At 46.6% G+C, this 18,306-nt stretch overlaps 2 protein-coding genes across 2 annotated transcripts; both read right to left on the bottom strand.

Moving 5' to 3' along the window:
* Window positions 1–1,711: 1,711 nt before the first annotated feature.
* On the bottom strand, window positions 1,712–5,580 carry LOC117859250 (cyclin-B1-3). Its single transcript, XM_034742463.2, has 7 exons — window positions 5,386–5,580; window positions 3,963–4,402; window positions 3,741–3,869; window positions 3,339–3,590; window positions 3,077–3,241; window positions 2,804–2,982; window positions 1,712–2,188 (listed from the first exon to the last, which is right to left on the bottom strand). Exons 1-7 carry the CDS (start codon window positions 5,447–5,449, stop codon window positions 2,050–2,052), a joined length of 1,368 nt encoding a protein of 455 aa, XP_034598354.1. The 5' UTR covers window positions 5,450–5,580; the 3' UTR covers window positions 1,712–2,049.
* Window positions 5,581–11,017: 5,437 nt separating this feature from the next.
* LOC117859249 (coatomer subunit beta-2) lies at window positions 11,018–17,006 on the bottom strand. Its single transcript, XM_034742462.2, has 4 exons — window positions 14,803–17,006; window positions 13,276–13,785; window positions 12,383–12,468; window positions 11,018–11,591 (listed from the first exon to the last, which is right to left on the bottom strand). Exons 1-4 carry the CDS (start codon window positions 16,852–16,854, stop codon window positions 11,387–11,389), a joined length of 2,853 nt encoding a protein of 950 aa, XP_034598353.1. The 5' UTR covers window positions 16,855–17,006; the 3' UTR covers window positions 11,018–11,386.
* Window positions 17,007–18,306: the final 1,300 nt, after the last annotated feature.

The raw sequence follows: 18,306 nt of genomic DNA, 5'->3' as shown, positions 1-18,306 counted from the left end.
GGTTGTGGTGCCCCCCCCCCCCCCCCCCCAACCTCCGCCCGGCGCTGATAGTGATCGCATCCTTTGCCGGCCCGCCTGGCCTGGCCGTGATCGAATCAGTGGCTGTGGTTTTTTGCTTAATTTTTTCTTGCTGCCGCGAGTCCGCGACCGAGTCGTGAACGGTTCGCTTTGTCTGGTGTCGCGTGCTCGCTCGGCACGGTTGGATCCATCGACGTGGTGGTGACATGCGGTGGATTGGAGAGGGTCCTGCCAGGGGTATTGGCGTGCAAAATGCCATGTTTGCCCATTCTTAGGAGTGCTTTCGAGTCAGTTGTACTCATAAGACGAAATGAGTATAAAACTTGTCTTTTAGCTTTGATGGCTCTTGTCATATAAAAATCATGCCACTTGTACTCCCAACGTTCCAAAGTTTAGTTTTTTTATCTATAAATATTATTATACATCTAGATATAGTGTATATCTAGGTGCATAATAATCACTATATCTAGATTCATAATAATATCTATAAATTAAAAAAATTAAAATAGCCTGCAATTTGGAACGAAGGGAGTAGTAGCTTCAACACAGCAGACATGACTACATGAGGTGGATTGAAGCTCTCTTTGTTTGAACTCGTGAACATTTTCTCAGTGTGAAAAGTCAGCGAATTTATTGCGCAGTTTTAAAAAAAACTGATATAAAAAATAAGTTTATATGAAAAGCTGAAAAGCTCAGTCTTTTAAAATTTTCGTAGTTTTCTAAGCTTATAAAGTTAAAAACATGCTATAAAAACTAAATTTTTGTTCCTTTTTAGAACCAAAACAATTTTTCAAAAAATGCTCCCAAAACTGTAGCTCAAACACACATGCCATCGGAGTAGCCATATAGAAAAGTCTTATCTTCATTTTCTTCTTCCACATCCGTTCTTCTTCGTCCATGGCCCTGACTAAAATTTGTAGAGAGATTTTTGGGGCTCCATGCCATCACAAACTGTAAAAGGAGTATTATGTGTAGTGAGAAAGTTTTCTTTCTTTGTGAGCTGATGATGATTTGTGAGAAGAGAATCATGACTTCTCTTACGGAATTCCTGACTGTTACAACCAGCAGCCCACGATCCGACGGCCCAGGCGTAATAAAACGACAGCCCGTGCCGTGGCGCCGAGAGAGAGGAGGAGACAGGCGCTGGCCCTTCAGGATACAGGCGACGGGCCATATGCCCCATCAACGACGAACGGCGCTTGGGGCCCACAACTTGCCCTGATCTGCTTTTAATTCGCCCGCGCGATCACGCGTGACACACACACTAGAACCTGCTGTACTCCCTCCGCGTAGGAAAAGGAAGTCGTTTTGGATAACGATACGGTCTCCAAAGCATTACTTTGACTCCCTGTTTATCTAAAAATGATATATATATATTTTTATGAAAGTATTTTTCAAGACAAATCTATTTATATGACTTTCACATTTCCAAACTCAACAACTTAAAAATTATTCATGATTTATATTCCTAATGTTTGACCCAAACCTTATCCTTCCTTTTTCTAAGGAGTACTTTTGACGGCACCCACCCACCCTGGGAGTCTGGGACGCAGTTGACGTAGACGTTGAAGGTGTTCGCCGATGGAGACGATAGCCCTGAGGACGTACGGCATGATCCCGACGTGGATGCCGTCGGCGTCGGGTCTCAGCGCAGGTGAGCAGATGCCCAGGCAGCTGACGAGCACGAGCGAAGGAACAAAAAACCCATATGCATTTATGAGGATATAATCAAAAGTTGTCTCTCGGTGCATATGCTGTGAAAGTGCATCACAAATCACATCACAGGCTCCAAAAAGTTCCACTGACTGAGCCTTCAGCAAGCACCACATTTTCAACACACGCTCTGCTTTAAGTATACTGATCAACACACGCTCTGCTTTAAGTAGCAAAGCCAAGAGCAGATGAAAACAGGGCCCAAACGAAATGGTACCATCGAAGCGATGATACAGCAGCAGCAAATAGCACCTCCCAAGAGAGAAGAGAAAATGAGCAGCAGCAGCAGCAGCAGCAGCAGCAGCAGGGAGCTTCGGCTCAGACCGACAGCAGCTTCTTGGCAGGCGAGCAGAGCGAGACGGCGCCGAGCTTGGGGCTGGAGTACTTCCTGTACACCGCCTTCTGCTTGCTCTCCGGCGCCAGGGCGTGGAAGCTCATCAGGCGCCTCGCGCAGTCCCTGCAGTGGGTTCATCATCCCAAACACACAAAGAATTAATCTCCCAGTAATGAGACGCCCAAAAGAAAGAACAGTACACTCCTACACTGTTAGAAATATTCAGTATGACTGACAAATGCAGAACTTCTAGTGAATCACTATAGAAGGAAACAGCATGGATCAACAAATCAAAAGTTGGTGACAGGGGCTGCTGGCTACGATAACAGATGCTCTTATTAGAGCTAGGGGGTTCACAAGAATTTGAAACAACTAATGAGCATCATATCTTCTAGTTTGAGCAATTCAGTTAAGAGCAATGGATTTGGTTGGCATGTCATAATCACAGTTCAAACTTCTGAGGCTACGCACAATCAACTCAACTTACTAATCTGATGATCAGATTTAGGATCAGATTTCCATGCCAATTTAAGTCATAAAGAGGACATAAAGCTAAAGGAACAGCAGACCTAGAAGCGTACGAAACATCGAACTATGAACTTAAAGGGATGTTCTCTACAATGAGCACCCATCAGTTAACAGTTAATGGCATGTCAGAATCAAGTTTTAGACTAGAATCTTATGGATCAAATTAGAATCAGATTTCAATGGCAAGTTCAAGTCATGAGGAGGACATACAGTAACTGTGGTTCAGTTAAGCCAGTGTGATACTCCAGAATATCAGTCCACAGTGGATTCATTTGAAGAGTACTTCTAGCAGCATAGACGGCAGCAGCTGCGGTCACTGATGGAGGGTAAATCAGCATCGTGTACTGGACCAATGCAAGCTCAGAGTAGAAGAATGCCATGTTTTCAAGCTGCAATGAAAATAGAAAAAAGGAATTGCTGATTACACGTCAATGTGCAAAGAAAATGTGGTGCTAAAGCATTACTAATGGTGGACAATTATACCTCTTTGTCACCCTTTGCCGCAGCAGCTTTCAGATACCGGACAATGAACATGTACATTGTTGGAACTGTCAAGTTCCAGTGGAGCTTGTCCAGGATGGCCTTCTCCTTGGTCAGAACCTGCTCTCTGGTGAAGGCATTGTCGCATAGGCACAGCAAATCCTCAACCTGTAAAGATCGTTGCTTTGTGTAATTAAACAAAGAATGGAACTAGCATGTCTGGAAGCATACAGACAGAGATAGCATCAATTGTGAAGAACCCTACCAGTGGAGCCCATATTTCCTCATACTTGCATGCTATCAGCATGGCACTTACGCCAACAAGCTGTAGCTCCTTTCTTGGCACATTCTCCATGGACAAGTACTGATCGATGATGTACACAGTCAAGTAAAGTGTCTCTGGCATTAGGATAAGCCTGTGCTGTACTTCAATGATCCAATCAATAACGATAGCTCTCATCCTCTCATTGATCTCGGCCTGCGAGCTCATGTAGCTGCTAAGAGGCAGGCAGGTGCCCTGAACAAGCAACAATGCATCAATTTAACAATGATCAGAAGTGGTCATATCAATGATCCAATCAATCAGCAATGCAGCAAGAAAACAATTGTTGCTTCTCAGTTTTCTTATAAAAGAAGTGAATGGGTACAAGGTAAAAACAAAGATCACCTCAGTACTCTTGTAGAATCTGTATATGTCCTCGACATATTCAACCATAGCCAGCTCATTGTGAGCATCAGCCGCATCAATGTCATATGCCTTCACCTTCTTCGGGCTGGAGATTATCCCATCAGAAGCCTGTGTTCAGATAAATAAAATACTCAGACATTCGTAGAATGAAAAGAAAGAAAGGAAATCCTTGATCTTAGAGAATTCAGGTTGTATTCATACCCTGCTGCAAGTTGTCAGAATATAAGTAAGGGTTGGTACCCTCCTTGCAACTCTCTGACCTCCTGAGACTTTGGCTTTCTTCTCCTTCTCAGAGTCTGAACTTATCACAATGACTTCGGGCTTCACTTTACTCCACTCCTTCAGCTTCACTGCTTTTCCATTCCTGTCAGGTGCAGCAACCAGTGGCTTCTGACGATTTGCAGGAGCAGGACGGCCGTTGATAAGATTGCCGATATCAGCAAGCGTTCGGCGGCTTCTTGCTGCTACATGAGGGACTGCTTTCCGACAGTTTTCAGCTGCTACAACGACTTGCTTCTGACGGTTTGCAAGGGCAGGCCGTCCATTCATAAGGTTTCCAACATCACCAAGTACCCTGCGGCTTCTTGCGACTGCTTGCTGTGGAACCGTTGGTATTGGCCTCCTGACAAGCCTGGCCGCATCTGATCAAGAAGTTTTAAAAGACGAGCACAAGAAGAAGAAGTGAATTAGCAGAGAGCATTGTAGCACTAAAATTACACAAGCGATAAAGCAACACTTAACCATTATTATAGTGCCATGAAGTTACAATATGAAGGAAAAGTATATAAAATGTTGCAAAAAGAAAACACTCGCTTTTCCTATTTACAACTATTCACCATCACCACAGCATCATCGACAGAGACAAGAGCTAAGATCCACACCCACTATATATGCTCATATCAAGATCACGGTGCAAAAGTCCTCTCCATTACAGTACTAATCAAGATTGAGATTTGCAAGGGCAGAAATAGCAATCAACAAGGGGGAAATTAGTATAAAGTATGTGATCCGAATTGTTGAAAAGATGCAATCTTTATTGCACAAACATGACAACAATCCTAACAAAGCTGCTCTGCAGGAAACCCGCAAGCTAGAATAACATGAGGTGTAATCATGCCGAGGACCCTCGCGGCAGCTGGTATGTCAATTCAAGAACAATCCACCCGAAATAATTCAAGAAATCGTACAGCCAAAGACCAAATCTGGACCTTCTAATCGCGGATCAAGAAGCCCAATCCGTCAGGTAAAAGCAAAAAATCTTTTTCAAAAAAGGCGATCCCTTTACGGCGAAAGAAGAACAAGATCCCCAAACAGAACCATACACAAAGAACTGTATACCAGAGCAGCGATACGAGAGCATAATCTCCCAAGAACATCCACTCCTGAGACGTCGATCTCCTATGCTACGGCGACAAAGAAAGAACCCACGACTATTTCCATGCGCCAATCCAACCCAAACAAGAAATTCAAGAAACCTACGAGCGCAGCCGCATCCGAGACCCCATCCTGCTACCCCTATCCCAATCCCCCTACCATACTAGCCGAATCATCGAACCAACCAGCAAAAGAATCAACCGGACAAGACGGCGGAGCCGCCGGGGAATCGCGCCGTCGGGAAACTCACCTCCGATCTTTTGTTCCTGAGCGGGAACAGCGGCCGCCGGGCCCGCCTGCCTCTTGGACGCCATGGCCGCCGTCCGCGAGGAGCGATCCAGCAACCCCCTTGCGCCTCCTCCTCCTCCTCCTCCTCCTTCGAATCCTTCACTCCTCCCCCGTCTCCCCCCTCCTATCTCGCGTTCTCGAGGGCTCGTCGAATTCGAGGTGTGGCAGAGAAGGAAGCAGGAGGCGGCGTAGCTTTGTAGGCGTTGGGTTTTGGTTTTGGGGGCGGGGGGGATTTCTCCTGCCCACCCAACGGTCGAAATTTTATTAATGGAAACTGGTCCAGCGATGGTGCTCGGATCGGTGATCGACGGCCAGGGTTGGCTGCTCCGAATTTTTTTAGCCGTTTGGATGGAGAAGGGGGCCGAACACGGATAAAATATTTTGTCAATCTGCCTTCGATTTCTCCTAGCCAATTCTTATGGTTCTTTCTGGAATGCGGTAACAAAAAAAAACACGAAAATAGTAGATATACAATAATTTAGTAGAACAAAATGCAAATGGAAAACGGAATATTTGAAAAATCAAGAAAATTATGGAGAATGTGGAAAAGAATTCATGTTACAAAATCCTTCGAAATCTCCATGGGATCAGCCCTTTTTATCGTACTTTGGATTCCTTAATTAATGCTCCATTCACACCTTTTTTTCTTGAAATTCGTCGGCATTTTTCTTCCATTATAAAATATTTTTTAAATATAATGAGCATGCCTTTTCACCCGTGTGCTCATTTTCTTTTGTCACAAAGGATAATGCTATACATCTGATGCCACGTCTCACACGGGGTTTCTTACGACCTGTGGGCCAGTAACATAACATTATGGTAGCATCAATATTTTTTTGAAACGATTATGATAGCATCAATAGTGCTAGTGCTAGTGCTAGTGCGAACACAGAACGAAAGTCCATTTGGCATGTAAAGCCGATTTATGGCTCCTACATCAAAACTTAAAATATTAGGAAAAGAAAGGTTTTACCCTCATTCTCTCTTCATCCATCGCAACGATTGGTCCATTCAGTCTCTGTCATGATCGCAGTTAAAACGGGAGTATCTTTATTTCGTCATGGTTCGAAATAAATGGATGGTTCAATTTTGCCTTATGACAGCATGTTCGTACTCAACGTGTGCTTGTACGATTTTATGAGTTTTTTTTAAATTGCGATTTATGAGTTTGACGTTTGGATTTGCAGGCACATTGGAGCTGTTGAGTAGTGAGTACTCTCTCCATTTCATCTCCATTTCAAATTGAAGGTCGTTTTGATTTTTCTAAGTTCACAAATATTATTATGCATCTAGATATATATTGTATCTAGAAAAGTTAAAATAACCTACAATTTTTTACGGAGGGAGTAGAATGCAGAGACCGGATAAAATTTGAGTGAGGGCACGCCTCAGAGAAAACTAAATTCATGAAGTTTTTACATGATAAAAATTAATTATTTAACTTAGGTTGAAGAATTTGAGTGAGGGCATGTGCCCCACTCACATGATTGTAGGTCCGCCCCAGCATATACACGAAAGTCGCATAATAGCGTTGAATAGCATTTTCACTAGTCATTTTCATGTAGAATTGTTGATACTTCAAAATTAACGGGATGCAAGTTTTGGCATGGTACACCGTTGACAACCATGTCCAAGCGATGTTCAAACATATATTGTGGCTTTTGCAAATATCGTGAAAACTTAAGTGTTTCTTTTTTAGAAGAAACTTAAGTGTTTTCTAATGCATTATACTCCCTCCGTCCTTAATTATAGGTTGTTTTGGCATGTCTAGATTATGGTTTTTACTATGTATCTAGACATATTGTATATCTAAAACATATAAACCTAAAAATACCAAAACGATTTGGGACCTCCCAACTTTATAGATAGTGGATTTTATCAATCATGACGTGACACTCAGAATGTATTCATAAAGTGAAACTAAGGTATAGAGCATGAATGAAGAAACAATTAAAAGAACGGTAATGCTAAGCTGAAGACGTCTGGATGCTTCCAGGAAATATCAGACGTGGTCCCACCTCTTGATTATAACATAAAAAAGAAATCCATCTTATCCTCTCACCTATCTACTCCCGCACCACCATTCATTCTTCTCTCCGCCTGTCTCTCTTCCATGCATGCGTCTAGTGTCTCCGCTGAGATTCCTCCCCCAAATCAAGTGACCAGTGTGCAGTGGATGACATGGAGGGTAGTGAGATGGTGGAGGGGGATGAGGTGGCGGAGGGCGGCAGCGTGGACGGAGACGTCGACGCCCGTGCTCAGAGCGGCGAGGACGTAGATGCCGACATCTTTGCTCGGAAGCGGTAGCGAAGAAGATTGCTGTTGGTGCGATGCCGCACTACCCTTTCCCCGACGCAGGGACCTCCCATGTGCTCCCTCCATCCATCCTTCTTCGTCAGGGACAACTCGTCGGGGAGCCGGAGTTAGCACTGGGAAAATCCCATCTTCCACATGTTGCACGTCCAGTTCCCATAGCAAGGTAAGGTGGCATTAGTGATGTTGCAGTAACTAAATCATGATGTTGTGATTATTGTTTCTCCATATTGCAACATGAGATGTTTGGATGTTACAATTTTTGAGATATTTGGATGTTGTAATTGATGATTCTCGTGTTGCAGCAAGTGAGTTTTGATGTTGTATCAATTTTTTCAGTGTTGCGCTAAGAGAATTCAGATGTTGGGATTGCCTTTTTGTAATGTTGCAGTCGGTGAGTTTGGATGTTTTTTTTTGATGTTGCAGCAAGTGATTTTCATGTTGGGATTACTTTGGTTTCATGTTGTGGTAGGTCAATCTGGATGTTGCAGTGTTAGTCTTTTAATTTTCTGCAACAACAAGAGATGACTTCAGTAGTGAGAATCCTGAAGGACATGTGACATGTACCAGCTGATTTTGCAGCTAGACAGGGGCACGATTCGACTCACACGCGCGCAGACGAGACGAAAAAAGAGGTGGGGAGTTTCGATGATGCTGTTGCGTGCGACATGAGTTAATATTTTGGTGGATCCCATTCCAACGAACACTGCGCCTATTATTTAACGGACATAGCAGCGTCCGATGCTAGTGCTCGGATCGGACGTCCGGGCGCTAGCGGCTCCGTTAAAAGAAATAGATTTCTCACATGATCCAAATTGCTTCATACTATAATTTTACAACATGCTGATTGACTCGTTGCGCTGGCCCAAAGTTGTTGCCAACTGTAGCTACTCTGTAACGACGAAATGGAGAACATCACATCGAAATCGAATTCAAACCATCCAATTATATCTTTCTAGGAACTCCAGGAGCTCTGCAGGATTTTTCATAGTCCTAAGGTGGGCGGAGAGATTTGCCAGCCTCCATACCATCAGACGACAGAGCATAGCAGAAGCTTACTTAGAACAGAAGCATGCCGCGCATCAGGGTCTCACACGCCATATCCGAGGCAGAACAGAAGGCCCGGGCGGTAAGGCACGCCGTCCTTCCTACGCGTCCACAGGGCCTTGGGCGCCACGGCGGCGCCGGCCATCACCACCCTGCACAGCAGGTGCCTGACGCCCCTCCTCGCCCGCCTGGCCGCGCCCGCCTTCTTCTGCCGCGCGGCCGCGGCGGGCGGCGCCGGGCGCGGCGCGCGCGACTTGCCGCCGATCTTCTTTTGCGCGTCGTCCGCGGCGGCGGCGCCACTGGCGCGGAGCGGCGAGAGCGACCTCGCGCGCCTGGGCTTGGCGGCGGGGCCGTCACGGCGCACCTTCTCGAGCGCCGCGGCGAACGGGTCGAAGCCCCGGTGCTTCCTGCCGCCGCCGCCCCTGGTGGCCAGTGCCGCGGCGGCTGACGAGGTGGGCGACGCCGCGGCGGAGGCCCCCGCTGAGTAGGACGGGCGCTGCAGGCGCGGGGGCAGGCTGAGCGGGAGCAGCGCGCCGGCGCGGAGCAGCTCGTCCGCGAACGCCGCCGCCGACACGTCGCTGGCGCACGCCCGCAGCGCCGCCGCGCCGCCGCCCCTGCCCGCCGCCGTGGCGAACTCGAACCCGTCGTCGCCATCATCGTCGTGGACCGTCGTCATCGCCAGCCCGTGCTGCTTGGGGAAGCTGGCGGAGAGGTCGTAGAGCAGGTAGAGCGGCGCGCTGTGCGAGTGCGGCATGAGCGAGGAGGCGAGGTCTTCCATGTCGCCCAAGCTCAGCTCGGTGAGAAGGATTGGAAATATGGAATGATTGGATGGGTGGCTGCTGGTTGATGCCCTCCTCGTTTGTGAGCGTGTTTATATAGGGCCAGGAGCAGGAAATGATGGGGCGTGGCCTCGTTTCCGGCCCAAAGAAACTGAGATTTTGACCACGACTTCCCCTTTGCTTTTCTATTGCAACTGCAATTCATGCACCCAATGATTGCTAGCTACACTTCTTGTGAGCTACTCCTGCTCAACTTGCTGCTTGGGCAAGCGCGTACGTGTAAGAATCTCGCTGAAGTGCCGCCGGAACACGATGGCCAAGTTCTGAGTAGCTTTATCCAATTATCCGGATGATGGAGATGATTTTTGTTACACATATACACTATATATAAAAGTATATGTGTCGTGAGTGTTGGCAGTGGAGCGCGCACGTTTGCCGGGCACTGAAGCGAGAAGGGTGGCAGGGGATTGAAGCGTTTGTCTGCAGGCCAAGAAATGGGGCTCGAATTCTGGGAAGGGGTGAGCTTTTCTATTCGGGCGTTGCGGCAGCCGCATTTCTTACCCGTTTGAATAATCCTTGCTGCGGGCCTGCGGCCTTTTCCGCTCTTGTTTTTGGCGGCCGCGCAGCGTGTCGCCTGCTTCCCTTTGGATGAACGCACACAGCGACAGTAAGAGAGACGTCACCGAGCAATCATATGATGCTCACTACGGCCTAAGGGAATGAATTCTAGGCATTTCACAAGCCACAAGGCGTATTTTGATGTGACAAGGTCAAAGTTACAAGTTTTGACCAACATGTAGTCAAAATAGATAAGTATCATGTTTATTTGGCGTTCAAAAGATTGCATCACTAGATTCATATTTGAAAGAAACTTTAAGATGATGTTTGTTTTTAGGTAGATTATTATTGGTAAAATCTAGTTAAAAATTTCATCTTTCATTGATGGCCGAGGTATACTGTACAAAACACAAGTATGTTCTCATCAGCTTAACGAAGGATACCAAATTACTTACTGTCACTGGTTGTCAGGAATGTACAATTAGAGCAACTCCAATTAGAGCAACTCCAAGAGTTTCTAAAAAAATTCTTTCCCCTGTTTTGAAGTTGTAATTATAATTTTACCCTTATTTTTTCAACTTTGTGATTTTACCTTCGACTATTCAAAGTCAATGCGATTTTGCCCTCGTCAACGGTCAAATACGCAAAGACCAAAGACCAAGGGCAAAATCACAATGATTGAGAGCAAAATCACAAATTAGAAAAATGAGGGTTCAAAATAGGGGGCAAGATCACAAAAAATCCAAGAATTAATGTCATTAAACAACACAAAGCAACCTCAAAACAGCACAATTCCTGATGGAGGCAAATCCATATATAAAAGAACATGAGCTCAAACTCATCTCTATAAAAATAAGGTAACAGTACCACCAGAGAGCTTCGTTTCAAGACCTCACAAAAAAAAAACATCGCAAAGTATAATATCAAAACAAGAGGGATTCATAATAATACAAGATCACGATCTACCTGTCGAGAAATCAACAGAAACTTCACAGCTATTTCTACAATGTCATTTTATCAGGAAAGGAAGTTGGAACAGCATCGTTACTACAGCAACATGGATCTTCAAGGGTCTAGTCTTAGACCGAGAACTTCTTGGCCAGCGATCTAACACCATATGAATTCCTCGTAACTGTCCTCTTATCTCTTTCTTTGATCCTTTTGTACAAAACATCTTTACTCAGTTCAATGCCACAGCGCCGGTGTCTCCGGGGCAGGTGGATTTCCTAAAAAATAAGGATGATACAACCGTGACACGCTGGCCAGTTAACTGCCTCCCTTCTGCTTGAGGGTGATCTTGTCCCCTAAGCTGAGCGCAATTCCTTGGGTCTTGCTCCTTATTCTGATGTAACCACTGAGCTTGCCATCTAGTTGCTTCTCAATGCTGATGTTCACCAAAGCATCCTCGCCAAACACACTCTTTGCATAAAGATTAGCAGCGAGGAAACCACATTCTCCGTCAAGTGCAGACCTGTCAAGTTATCAATTACAAAGGTGGGTAACTCCAGCAGTAATGGGCTAGCGAATTCAGTGAATGAAGAAAAAAAATGCTGTAGTGATTCACCAATTCACCATGTCAAGTGCAGTCGCTCAATGTTAAAAATACATGACTTCTACATTGTTCACTTAACCAAATTAATTCATAGCTAATGTAATTGTAATACCAATCTTTCTAATTTGGATAACAGAAGCCTATCCCTTGCTGGCAAGGATAGTTGAACAGTTGAGTACAAAAACAGTGAAAAAAGATGACAAACTTGTCTCCTACTTTAGCTAAGATATACTTCTCCAAGGTCGAAAGATTTTTATGGCACTAACTCTATAGGCCCTGTTTGGATACGCTTCTCCTAGCCACGCTTGGATTATAATCTAAGCGAAGATTTTCTCACTTCTCACTTTTCGCTTCTCGTAGTTCAAATCTCTGAAGCGGCTTACCACATAAGCGAGGATCGGTGGAAATAAGCAAAGGGTTTGGCGGGATTCTCGCTTATTTCCACCGATAAGCCGCTTATAAGCGGAAACAAACAGGGCCATAGATTAGCCAGCTTTTTGGCACAGTGATTGAAGAAACAAAGCTACAAAAAGTTTCTTAAGCAGTATCCGTCATGCATGAAGTAAACTAGTAACACCATCATATTCTATTGTTATGTGTTTATAAGTTATAAGTCATATGCATGTGCACATATAATTACAGACATATTGAAGCAGAAATGATTCTTGTCTGCAGGTAAACATGAGAGATCAGTTTTCTCAAATACTTACGGTGGTGTCAGACACTTCATGTTTGTTGACTTAATAATGTGATTCAAGAACTCCTTCTCATCCTGAATAACAGTGTTCACTGCCACCTGATAGACAAGAAACAATAGACTTAGAAAATAAGTGGAACAGATCAGAAAGAATGTGTTCCTGGACACAACAGAAAGGAGCAAGTCATACAAATTTTAATGGATCTCAGATAAACGATGGCGGGCCCATTACAACAAAAAAACAACAAAATAAATCAAATTAAAAACAGATGCAAAAAAAAAAGATGAAGCACCCACAATAGGTGCCTGCTCAACACCTGTCTAAGACAGATACAGTTTCCTATGAACATTTTGATAAAAATAGAAGATAAGATTCAAACAAAAACATTTTCTTTGCACCCACTGTATAAAAGAAACTCATGATGTTTCTATTGCCATCAAAAATGGGTAGAGAATTCCGAAGCTGAAAGAATGTACTATGATATTGCCACAATGAACTCTGCAAGGTACTCTAGGTAGCAATAGACTAGTATTGCAATATTACACTGCATAGATCTATTGCCACATGGGGATAATACAATAATTTAGACAAGTATTCCAATGTCTGTTGCAATATACATAGAACAAGTTGAATCTAATGACTTCTGCATAGATCTATTGCCAGATGGGATTAAAACACTAGTTTAGAAAATTTGGAATTCGGTTTCAAGCATGGTTTTTAAAGCGTTATAGCGAGGCAAGGCGAGCCACCACCGCCTTATCGCCTAGGCGACACCTAGGCGGGCTAAGGTGACACCTTAGGCGAGATGAGCCACCACCGCCTTGTCACCTAGGCGACGCCTTAAAAACACTGCATTCATGAATAGCAAATCTTTCGCAAATGCAATGTACAGAGAAGCATGTTACCTTATTTTCCCATTCAAATTCTGCCCACATGTTCCGGAAAGTAACATCAGCACATGTAGCAGGTGAGATGTAATCCATGATGTCAATGTGAATATCATTTAGGACAACCACTGATCGTTCCATCACATTAGAAGTCTCATAAACTATGTTGCCAAATATGACTCCAGTTTCTGTTGATGAAACCTTGATATTGGCACGGATCTGTTTGCTAGACTCAGGAGCCAAGGTGTAGTTCTGAGGGCGGTCAACAAGTTTAAGGTCTCCCATTGTAGCCAATTCCAAGCACAAGTTCTGAAGTGTCTCCTTTGTGCGGTTAATGACAGTAACATCAAGTACGATGTCATAATGGTGAACCGTTACGAATGCTTCAGCATAAACAGGATCACTGAACCCAGTCAATTGAAGAATGCGGTTGAGCTTGTTTGCATCATCTGCATCCTTAGTAAACCCACCAGTTGCAGCCTTCAAATCATCGTGGACCTCATCTTCCAACTCAAGCTGGCTCATGCCCTAGGAAAACAAAACATCATGCTTTAATAACTGAAGGAGCAAATGTAAAGGCAACATCAACAGTTGCAAGGTTACCATCCAATACACAAAACCAAACTTAATGCATGCACTGGCCTATTGAATACTAGGAGCAGACCTTGGTCACACATCAAACATTTGTAATCAGCTCATATGACTACCTTAAAATGCATTTTATCTATCATGCACATCTGTGTGACATGCTTGCAAAATTGTTCAAATAATTATTTGGCTTTACCTCTAAAAAAAGCAGGAAGTGATTTTCTTTACTAGCTTATTAGCTCTTGAAAGATCAAGATGGGCTCCAAGTGTGGAGCAAAAGCTCAAATAAAATGCACTATTTTATATAACTGTGCAATACATTGTCAGGCTCTAACAAGACAATAAATTAAATGCAATTACAGCAGAAAGTTCATACATACATCAGATATAACCACGCACAATATTACAGTACAAAATCACAAGAGCATGAGAGAGGCTTGCACAAGATTGTTTACAAATCAGATTATTGCATGAGATTATTGCTTGTCATGCATGAGAAAGCAGCTTCAAGGCAGGGAGAAAGGTCAGACAGGTTATTATTGTTTAAGTTGAGGTATTCTAAGGACCAGGAAATGTTAACCTAACAACTTGTGCAAGACAACAGAGGATCACAAACTGCAAAAGTTGGATGTTGAATCAAAAAATAAATTGCTTGTGAAGCGAACAAAAAAGAATTCATCAGCTTTGGATGCAACATAGGTAGCAATTTATATATTTGACAATAAGCATCTGGCTGGGCATGAGAGATATGTGCCTTTGCCTTCATCTCCTCTGTCTCCCTGAACTGCTTCTCAGCGAGCATTTTGGCAAAGATTATTTAGGAAAAGGTTTAGAAAAAGCATTTACTTTTTAATGCATTATTGAAAAGATTATTTAAACAAATGCTGTTTGAAAAACAAAACAGTAGTTATTTTTACAAGTGAAAATGCAACAGGAGGCAAGCAAATGTGTCCTTACCCTCCTGCTCTTCAGGTGGTAGAAATCAATAAGATCATCTGGCTGGGCATGAGAGATCTGTGCCTTTGCCTTCATCTCCTCTGTCTCCCTGAACTGCTTCTCAGCGAGCATTTTGGCAAAGCTCTGTCTGCATGACTGCAACCAAATCTTCCTGACATCATCACCAGTATTGCAAAGCAACCTCACACATAGCACAATCCTATCATATGAATCATTATCAATCGGGTGGGGAAGGTAAGAGGACTGGCCCAGCTGCAGAATGGATGTCATGATCAACAAAGCTCCAGTGCAAGCCTTGTTTGCTTCAACCTTCGATGGCTGCACCTCCTCAAGCCTCAGTACAAGCTTGGTCAGGGTACATGCAACAACAGCAGCCAGGAAGAAATCGCCTGACAGAATGAGTGATCTGAGGTTCAGGGTTGAAGATAATGACCCAGGAGCAACTGATGGAGTTGAAATGGTCTCAGTGGCAGCACTCTGTGTGGCATAAGTGCCATCTGCAAGAACAACAGGCCGCCTGGAAGATACAGTGACAGAGTTCACAACCGCCTGAGCTGGCTTGGCAGAATCAGTGGTGTCCCCCTCATCAGAGACAGTGTAAAATGGCAGATCCCCAAGGCATTGCTTAATGGTGGCAATGGCGCTTTCAACCTCTGATAGAGAGAGGGAGTACTCTCCAAGGATCCAGAGAGCGCATGAGCAGACACGTGATGCCCGGATCTGATAGAATGTATCAATCAGCCTCTGGATCATGGAAACACGGAGCTTCGGATTTGTCTCAATGATCTCACGCACAAACAACACAACATCAACTGCTGCAGCAACATTGGTGTCACCAAGGAAATCCATAAGGAGGTGCACAACGGATCCAGCCACTTCTGGGTACTCAACAGCACAGGCATGAATGGTCTGAACCAGCATCTGGCGGTACTCGCCACCCTTCTCGAGGTCTCCTGCCTGTGTCTTGACCACCTCCTTCTTGAGGGAAAGCACAACCTCCTCGACATTACGCGGGGTGAGCAGATCAAGCACCAAATCAAGCACCTTCCTCTTGACATCGAGATTGGGGCTGGCGAGCGCACGAAGCACATCCATCACCACCCCAACCATGACATCCCTGTGCGAGGTACGAAGCTCATAGAGGCGATCCAGTAGAATGAGCTTCACATTGTTGTCACTCTGCGACGAGAGCAGCTGACAGTATGTGTTGGCGGCAGCTCGCACGGCCGTGGGTGCTGACGAGAGCGACACCAGCGCGCCAGCACATTCATAAACAACCGCTGTGCTTGGCGCGGAGAGCAGCGAGGTAATGATGGTGATATACCTGCCCTTGTTGGCGCGGTTCTGGGATCGGCAGACCTTGCGGATGAGATCCAGGACGGCCATCTGCAGCAGATCGGGCCACTCGGTAACGCGGTCGGCGTTGGAGAGCAGGTAGGCGACGGCACGCTCCTGCGCGCACGCACAGAGCATGAGGAATGCGTTCCTCCGGGCGGACGCGTCCTGCTCAGACGCGAGCAACCGCTCGACGAGCTCCGGCGCGTCGGGGATGAGCTGGTCCCCGTGCGGGAGCCGGTAGATCGCGGAGACCGCGGAGACGGCGTGCCTCCGGATGAAGTGGTGCCTGTGCTCGAGGTTGGAGAGCACGGACGGCACGAGCGGCTCGAGCACCTCGGGCTCGGAGAGCCTGCAGAGGAACCGCAGCGTGACGCCGCGGATGTACTCGTTGGGGCTCTGGAGGTTGTTGCGGAGGTTCTGGCAGATGAGGATCATCTCCGGCAGGGCGCGGCCGGCGGGGTCGCGGCGGTCGATGATCTCGAGGTAGAGGAGGAGGAGCTTCTGGACGGTGTGGTCCTCGGAGGGGAGCACGTAGCGGACGATGGTGATGAAGAGCTGCGGGAGCGTCTCGCCGTTGAGCAGGAGGGAGATGGCGCGGCGCATGGCGTCGGCCTTGGCGGGGCCGTCGCCGCCCTCCAGATCCGCCTTGATCTCGTTGGCCATCGCGGCCGAGCCCTTGTCGAAGTGGACCAGGAGAGAGCATGGCTTCTCCATGGCGGCGGCCGCGGCCGAGGCGGCCGGCGGATCCGCTGTGGGAAGGTGGTGGCTGGATCTGGCCGGGGGGGGAGGAGGCGGCGGCGGATCGGGATCTGGGATGGGTGGGAGCGGGAGCGGAGGCGGAGGGAGAGGGGGAGAGTGAACGATGATGTGGGTCTTCTCTTTCCGTCGGTTTTAAGGTTTGGTGCGCTTTGCTGTTCGTGTTTGGCGAAGCGGGTGGTGTTGGGCCGAGCAATGGGCTCGCGGCTTTTAGGTCTGAACTGCTGGCCCAAGTATATAATAATGTTCGGCAGTGAGGGCCCGACTGTAATGTTCGCATTTTCTCCCGCGACTACAAAACCATCTATTTTGACTCCTCAAACTCCCGAAACCGGATATAGGGCCACCCATACCCCAATTCACACCGGTTTTGTCCGAGCTGGCTCCACGTCAGCTCCACGCCACTTATCCGACGTGGCACAGGCCCACCATAATCCTCTTCTTCCCTCCAGCAGCTCGAAATTGAGCACATTCATTGCGCCGATCTCTGCCATGGTCGATGTGATGCCCCCTCCGCGACGAGCTTGGCCTGTGGCACGTGGATCGGGACATCAAGCAGAGCAACGACTGCAGTGAGGCCGACATCAAATTGTTTCCTCCTTCTCTCCCAAAATCGATGGGATAGAGGGTGGCCGGCAATCGGCATCCTCCCCACCTCTTTGCCTCTTCCCTGGCCGCGGGGGCACGGAGGCCATGCCAGCGGCTAGCGCAGGGCCATCCTCACCTCTTCGGGCCTGGGCTCGCAGACATCGGCACTACGACGACCATCACGGCCGGTGCAGCACTCCACGCGGAGGTAGAGTTAGAGCAACTCCAAGAGTTCCCCAAAAAATTCTTCCCAAAAATGAGATATTGGGAGCTATGCTAAAAAAAATTTCCCCTGATAAAACATATCAGGCCATAGCAGAACGCTAAAAACTACTCCCCAATATTTGCTACGTCATTGTAATTGTGCCTACCTCCAGGACAGACCCCCTCTACGAGCTCCATTGCTCCTTTGATCAAAACTCGCCGCCGGCTCTGCCGCCATGGCTCCTCGCCTCCTCCTGCTGCTGCTCCTCGCCGCCACTGCCTCGTCGCAGTCGTCGACCGCCGCGCCATCCGTCTTCGGCACCGTCGCTCAGCATCATCCCTTCTTCCTCTCATGCCATCACTGTCAGCCAACTTCACTTTCCTCCGGCCATCTCCCACGGTCCCCCTCCCTCCCGCAGTCGTTAGGCAGAGGAGGGGCATCAGGCAGAGGAGGGGCCTGCCAACAGTAGATACTTATGTGGTGCAAAGCTTGGGTGTGTAGTGGGCAAAGACCCTGCAACCACTGAATGCGCATCGAGGTCCCTATTCAGGAACAAACCTGTGGCATCCTCAAGCACGAACCCCTCACACTCTCACCAGCCCATCCACTGCACATCA

The sequence above is a fragment of the Setaria viridis genome, chromosome 5, assembly GCF_005286985.2.
Source record: "Setaria viridis chromosome 5, Setaria_viridis_v4.0, whole genome shotgun sequence".
Taxonomy (NCBI): domain Eukaryota; kingdom Viridiplantae; phylum Streptophyta; class Magnoliopsida; order Poales; family Poaceae; genus Setaria; species Setaria viridis.
Note: the sequence above shows the minus strand (reverse complement) of the source record. Positions and strands in the feature narration are given on the sequence as shown.